At 39.8% G+C, this 7,628-nt stretch overlaps 1 protein-coding gene across 2 annotated transcripts in view; it reads right to left on the bottom strand.

The window, feature by feature from the left end:
- Positions 1 to 7,628, bottom strand: part of KHDRBS1 (KH RNA binding domain containing, signal transduction associated 1) — a 29,842-nt gene that overhangs the window by 5,434 nt on the left and 16,780 nt on the right. For both annotated transcript variants that reach the window (XM_073317564.1, XM_073317563.1), the window contains exons 6-9: positions 6,784 to 6,988; positions 5,625 to 5,692; positions 5,159 to 5,217; positions 15 to 2,262 (exon numbers count right to left, since the gene is read on the bottom strand). In XM_073317564.1, coding sequence (XP_073173665.1) covers positions 2,165 to 2,262; positions 5,159 to 5,217; positions 5,625 to 5,692; positions 6,784 to 6,988 — 430 coding nt within the window. In that variant the 3' untranslated portion in view covers positions 15 to 2,164. The remainder of the gene's footprint in view (positions 1 to 14; positions 2,263 to 5,158; positions 5,218 to 5,624; positions 5,693 to 6,783; positions 6,989 to 7,628) is intronic.

Below are 7,628 nucleotides of genomic sequence, written 5' to 3'. Positions count from 1 at the left end.
GACATTTAGGTTACCTTTTGTTTTTTGCGATGCATGTTAGCTTTACACATCCTTATTCTCCTGCGATAATTTTCCTTTAAAAGGGGGGTATAGGGTGATCTTTTCATCAAGCAAGACATTATGCCCTGAAAGCTGACTCCAAACCATTGTTGAAAATTGTTATTTACATTTTAATAACAATCTACAAATACAACTTTTTGTTTTAAAGTATTCCGCTCAATCATGCACTGCTACAGGCAGTTTGGTTCCTAATGTTCTAGCACATTTTTCACCCCCGAGCAGTTTATTTCTCCCCCCTATGATGTCAGATTTATATTTTGCAGAGAAGGGCAATACAACAAACCACCTCAAGTTTCTTTAAGCAGCATTTTACTTTAACCTATTATGCTTTCCCAGAAGGATATTAAAAGCAATCACCTGCCCCCTTCTCAAAACAATTGTGGGTTTGTAACTGGCTTCCCAAATGCAGGCCACCTTAAAGCAGGTAGGCATCACCTTTAGACAAGGGTTAGTTGTGTTCAAAAACAAAATAAAGCTTCTTTTTTCCTCCTGTTGGTAGCTAGGTCTTGGATTTGTCAATCTTCATTTTGTCATTCTACTTTTAAACCAGCCATTTCAGACTCCATCTGGAGTCTGCAGAACGCTGAGGCTATCTGAAATCTGAATCAATAAACTAATTCCGTCCAGCCCATAAACACTCCTTCCACTTGCAGTTTTGCAGAAGTCAGATTTCTGCTTTAGTACTGGTTCAAACTGCTTTCAACAACTTCCAGGGGGTGAAAAAAAAAAAAAGTTTTTTTCCTCCTTTTTATATTAAGCTCACTCACCAGCTTGATAGCTTTTTGTAAAGGTTACAGAAAAACACCATTTTTAAAATGTCTCCATATTTTAAAAAAGACCATTAACTTTAGCATTAATTTAAGTTTATTTGAAAGAGAAAAGCTATTTTATTGCTCAACCAAAAAAAATGACAATTCATCACATTTACTTTGATTAAAAAAGGACTAAACTTTATTGACAAACTGCTGCAGACATTTTGACAAGTTTTAGCTACCTATTTAGGCAGACTTTACACACGTAGCATTTAATCTTCAAGAACAAAGTGGGAGGACAGCGTACAAATCCAATTAGGACTTTAACCTATGTACAAAGTGAAATTTCTCATTTTTTCAGCTGCAGTGTCCCTTTTTATATAAAGCTAGTGTTGAGACACACTTGAACGAGTCACCGGGATTGCTAAATATTGACACCTTTGCCAATTTTAAACTCGCACTGTATTATTTGCCCCAAATATCCTAAAACGAGAAATCTGTAGTTTTACAGAATGCAAACCTAATATCCATTTAATACTCTCTAATTTCAAACCCTGGGCAATTAGACAGAGCTGTGTAGTAGTTTAAATTTGTTCTTCTCTTAAAAGTTCTCCGCATAGAACCAAGCTAAGAACCCCTTTACACTGGAAAATCTGCTTCCCAAGCATCTCTCAACACCGCGTGTTCGGGGCTAGATTTCAAAACCCACATAAAAGTCAATTTTACAAACCTAATTTTTTTTAAATCAATTAACTTTAAAAAAAAACTATTTTATTTGTTATAAGGATCTTTGTATTAAAATTTAAACTTAAGATTCATCAGCAATCTGCTTTTAAGGAAAGTTTGACATCTGAGCTTACTTTTAAACGGTGGCAGTCACTACCGTTACATTATGATTTTAATTCTTAAAAACAGTCCTGAATTTTGAAATGTAGCCTACTTTTGGGATTCTGCAACTACAACTTTTACGGGTATCTTAAAAACCAAACTTAAAGGTTAACAAAACCTTAATTTCATAACTGTTAAGCAAGCATGTCACTTTTGAAACTAACTTTTTTTAACTCAACTTTTATTAAAAAAAGTACAGTTGTGTTTATATCTAAACAACAAAGAAAAGCAATCTACACACTTAAAAAAATTAAAGTTGGTCTTCTAAATCTATTTAACTCATTTTAAAATACTACGTACAGAAGCCAGAATGCAAGGTGAGGATGGAGTGGGAGAAAAGGGGGCCACGAAGAAAAACAGTTAGACAATTACTTGTCTGATGTGGGTAAAGCAACAGGAATCCTGGGAGATACAAGAATCAGTAACAACTGTTTGCTCATAACTGATATTTTTCCCTCATGTTTTTAATAGCGTCCGTAAGGGTGCTCTCTGTAGGCCCCCTTCACTGGCCTAGCTGGTGGGGCCTTCAGGGAGGGCCTTGTTCCATTCCAGTCATCTTGGCCTGCAAAAGAGAGAGCAATAAACATCAAAGTGCACAGCACACTAATCATGTGAGATGCATGCACACAAGGGCAGCAGCATGACTGCACCGTGTACCAATCAGAACACCTGCCTCCAGTTTTGATATCAGGACTTTGTGAAGACCAGTGACATTAATATTGCTACAACTCTATTGGCTCACAGGCCTTTCAAGGCCACCCCTTTAAGCTTCTGTAAGACTAATGTTTATTTACAAGACCCCAGCGTCACATAGCTTCAAGTTCCACAAATATAAAATCTCTACCAAGAACATCTCTAACTATGCAGGTTTCTGAGTAGCAGCCGTGTTAGTCTGTATTCACAAAAAGAAAAGGAGTACTTGTGGCACCTTAGGGACTAACAAATTTATTTGAGCATAAGTTTTCGACGAAAGCTTATGCTCAAATTTGTTAGTCTCTAAGGTGCCACAAGTACTCCTTTTCTAACTTTGCAAGCATTTAATAAAGGTAACTTGTATGGGAACCCCTTTGGAAGTCTTCAGATAGGATACCCCCACTAGGCTCATACTTGAACAAACCTGAAACCTTTCATCTATGAACAACCACCAATTAATTTCAGTAGATCTGAAATGGACTCTAATTCCTGAAGCAGTGTTGGCAGTCAGCCTCACCTAAGGTCACAGGCATTAAAGCTCTTTCAGTCTGTAAGCAGGCAGCATTTTATAATCTATAAACTGACTCAGTTGTGCAGGATACTGCTACACAAGAATTATTTTTAAAAAGGAGAAAAACACAAGCAAGGAAGTCTCCTTGCACAAGCCTGCCAAATGACTAAAATCACTACCACCGCTCTGGGATGGCAGTCTCATACTGAACCCAGAGATACAATAGTGTTTTCTGCCAGTTAGTAGCAGAGGGATGAGACAGTGACTACTTCGGGATTACATTCTAGAAGATGCCTCAGCACTTTCAATGCCTGCCTCCTGAGATCAGAATTTTACTACTCCCTAAAGTATCTGCACCAACATGTGTAACTGATTATGGTAAAAAGCTTTCAGTAGGATAGCTGAATACTCTCAAAATCCTTTTGCCATATAACTAACCATTGAAACAAGCAAAGTTCAAATCCCATTCTCCTAGAGCTAGCTCAAGTCCCAAATATCCAAGCTCAGCTTTTATTATGGCTTGTGCTTGCAATATTCTTATTTTGCACATCTGCCACTCTCTCCACACGTCACCGGTTTCAGAGGAATAAATATGCACTGAGAGGCAAGCGTAACACTCCATTTCACCATCATGAAATGCATTTTGATTTTCCTTAAAGTCGCCTCCACACTGGCTGCACAATTTATTTTTCTAATTTTGTTTTTATGAAAGCAGAGGCCAAAAGAAATTACTGCGGATAAACAGATTAACTGTGGCAACTTCATGCCGAGTGTACAAGCAGTGTTTGGCCTTCAGATCTCAGACAACAGCACTGCTCTCTTACCAAGTAGAAACACAAAAGCCTCTGTGTGTTGCATGACGAACACAGGCAACAAAAGAAGGCATTTAACAGCCATTCTAAATGGAAGCATGAAAGATATCCAGCATTACTGACAGCAAGTGTCTATTCGCATTTAACGCAGACTGATAAAATCTTTGGTTAGGCAGTTGAATTTAAACTCTATACAACGTAAATATGGACCAGTGTGCCACCACAAAGTTAAGCCTCACATTCTGTTCGCTCCCGAAGCAGGAGGTGTAATGCCATCTTAACATTTCATATGCTTCATCATGGGACAGCTAGAGGCCTCCCTCTGCTTCTCTGAGCCCCGAAAAACTCTCATACCCCATGCTAGTCACCTTTCTCCCCTTAAAGGTGCTTGAGTCCCAAGCCCCAGCAGGAGTATTTAATGGGATTCTCACTGGAACTAATTCTGTACCTTCACTGACTGTAGAGGTTGCTGAAACTGCTTCCAATATATCAAGTGGCTGACTGCACTGCTTTTGCAGCACTTTCAACTTCTGCTGTTCTGAGCAGAAGACAAGAAATCTCGCTCTTTGATACATGGCAGTGCAATTCACAATTAGCATGCCAGAATTGCCTCCATTTACTCAATCCACCTAAATTCTTCATAATGCAATGCAATAATAAAAAAAAAATTTTTTACTATGGCTTCTCTAAGTATTGTCTCCTATATATGGTTTAAATAACAGCATTAGTCAGATAAGACATCTTGTTCTAAATGACCAGTGCAGATTTTGGGAAATTACAAATTGAGTATTTTCATTAGCCAAACATAGGCCATATACACAGTTGCTACAGAGCTCTATCGAGTTAAAGAGAAGACTTAATGCTAGATTAAAATCCATCTTTCAAGCAAGTATTTATTGCAGAGTCAGTCTCATCTGGAAGGGTTTTGAGGATTACAAGGAAGCAGCCGGAGCTATGCATTCATCCAACTCAACAAAATATAATCCCTGCAAGCCAAACTGCTGTAAAAGCAACATTGTAGGTGGGAATTCAGACCTCCAGTTGTGGAGCATTCCATGCACAAAACTGACCGATGCTGAGAAGTACCCCACTTCTGAGAAGAAAAAAGTGGGGGGTGCACGGTGGCAAGAACTCCGACATGGCATTCTACTGCAGGACTTTAGGTAAGGTCACCTCTGCAAGAGTCAAACTAGATATGAGCCTAACAAAGCCATGATGTATGACCTTAGTCTGACTGTCATGTAGACCTGTGTTATCTCTGGAATGTAAATATTTTTCCCCATGAAGGCCCCCCGGTTACTTTTTGGAACTATACCATCAGCATTTTCTTACTTTAAGACAGAAAATTTAAAGCAAAAAAAGATCTGATAAACTTCAAGCAATTCCCAACTGAATTATAGCCCCTTCTCTCCCTGTCACATAAGCAGTGTGTCCAGACATACCATAAGCTTCATAGGATTCTTGTGCCTCCCCATGTCCATAATCATAATATTCCGTGTCCCTGAAAGAGAAAGACAGGATATGTTTAAGTTAGTTGTGTAGAGGTGAAAACATTTCAATTCACAAACCCCAAGAGCTGGAGCATTCAAATTCATGAGCTCCTCAAGAATAATTCAAGACTTTGTAGTGCTTGAATTAGGACACCCAAAACCTCCCTACTACCTTGGGTATGTATGACCACTCCTTTTAAAGACAGAGCTAAAGGCTAGTTGGAACTTTCTGAAATGTACCTTCCCACACGGGCTGCTTGATTCAAACACATTAGAAGCCAACAGAACAAGGCACAACCGGTCTCAATTTTATTAAAATATTGGAAACGTTTAATTTTACCTGAAAATTCTGTAAAAAGTCATGCAGAATTCTCTCTCAGAAATGGGATTAAAGGGGACTGAAAAATGACAAACTTACCCTTGGCCCTGGCTGTAGTAGCCTTCATATCCCTCATAACTCTGCTCCGCATATGTATCGTCATAACCCTGAAATAGATAACATAAGGATGGATACATGTGGAGGGCGTCATTCATTCTGACTAAGAGGAAGAGCAAAACTGAATTTACTCGGCAGTCCTTTTCAGATTAACTTGTATATCCTAGCATGTCCCAGGGGAATCTTTGTCTTGTCAGTGAAGGTGAGAACGTTAATCATGTTCACAAGGCATGCCAGAGTCCTGTAAAGGCTGCATTATGTCCAGGTTATGTCAGAAGTCTCATAACTGGGTTCCCCAACATAGGATTTATAGGTAGACAGAACCCACTAGTTTTAACCAGAGCCAATGGAAAACTGAAGGAAGTTTTGCAGGAGATGGAAGCATTTTTTGTGGGGTGGAATAAGACAAATCCCACTCTGATGGTTCCTCAAATATTTACTCCGGTGCTCATCTAAAGCAAATCATTGTGCTGTTTCTCTCTTTAAAATTGCAAGAGCAAATATTCTTAGCTGAGCAAAGAAAACATTCAGGGGTATGTGCCTGTAGTGACAACATTTTAACCAAGTTTATTCACATATTAAAGTAAGTTCCTATCGCAGTTACAAGGTCTGAAGACTCCAGCACTCCCTGCTTCTACAAGCAGCTTTCCACAGAAGTGTTTTGATTGGTTTTCTGCTGGGCACCAGTACTTTTGTTAAAATATAATCTTGGCCACACTTCAGTTGCATTGTAATTATTACCCTCCAAAAAAGTGTTTCATTATGGCGCACATGGAAACTTAACAGAAAACAATGACCTCACCTCTCAGTTCAGCCATTCAGCCTAGTACTAGGGTTTGCTACTAAACAAGGGCCATTACTGCAATTGCTTTGTTAATACCCAACATTTAGGGTATGCCTACACTGCAATGAGACACCCATGGCAGGCCCGTGCCAGCCAACCCGGGCTTGCAGGAATGTTTAACTGCAGTGTAGATATTTGGACTTGTGCTCCAGCCAGAGTACCTAATTAAACAGCCCCTTAGCCTGAGCAAGCTGGCACAGGCCAGTCACAGTTTAATTTCAGTGTAGATGTGACCCTAGGATCTGTAAGTAACTGCCTGCTGGCTACTTGGAAAGAGCATGTATTAAGGTTTCTTACATAATCTTCGTAAGTTTCTGGTGCAGGTGGAGGAGGAAGCGGTATTCTCTGAATGCCTGCTGCACGAGCTCTTGGTACAGGAGCACCCCTTACTGCTGGAGGAGGGGGTACACCACGGGCCACAGTAGCTCCTCTAGCTATGGCACCTCTCACTGGTGCTCCTCGCACCAGGGCCCCACGAGGAGGACCAACCACACCACGCCCCCTAAGAAGAAAAAGGATTAGAAATAGCCATTTTTGCACTCTGCAAAAGCCACAATGATGTTCTAAATATCTAAGACAATTTACTGACAGATCAACAGTTATTCACTACGGGTGCTATAAAATTGATAATTGGATGCATAAACAGGATTATAATGCAACTCTGGTAAGAGTTTAATGCTGCATAAAAACTACAAATATGAAACATTACCAAAGGAAAATACAGCTGAATACTCAAGTAGTCACCACTTCTAAGTATCTTAAAAAGGTGTGGATCTGCAGAGGTTGATCAGGCGAGAAGGTTTGCTATGGCAGAAAGGGAACCGTGGTGCCTCACAAAGTCCAATAAGAAGATGACTAACCACCCTTGAGTACTAAACACATTTAGCCACCAGCAAGTGGCTTTTCTTTTAATCCTTCATCAGGGATAAATGCTACCTATATTGGCACTGTGTAGGATAGCTTCATCACTGATTTAGTCCAATGCTTTGAGCAAAGCATCAGTGTCAGGATAGTAGCAACATCAAGCTTTCATGGGAGTTACGCACAAGCTGCAGATTCTCAGTGCACTGGAGGACCCACTGACCGAGGATGATGAACCAATGAGCTATATGTTTCAACTTTACCCTTTAAGTAGTTCTAGA

Source organism: Lepidochelys kempii, chromosome 19, assembly GCF_965140265.1.
Source record: "Lepidochelys kempii isolate rLepKem1 chromosome 19, rLepKem1.hap2, whole genome shotgun sequence".
Taxonomy (NCBI): Eukaryota; Metazoa; Chordata; order Testudines; family Cheloniidae; genus Lepidochelys; species Lepidochelys kempii.
The sequence above is the reverse complement of the archived record's forward strand: the minus strand, read 5'-3'. Positions and strand labels throughout refer to the sequence as shown.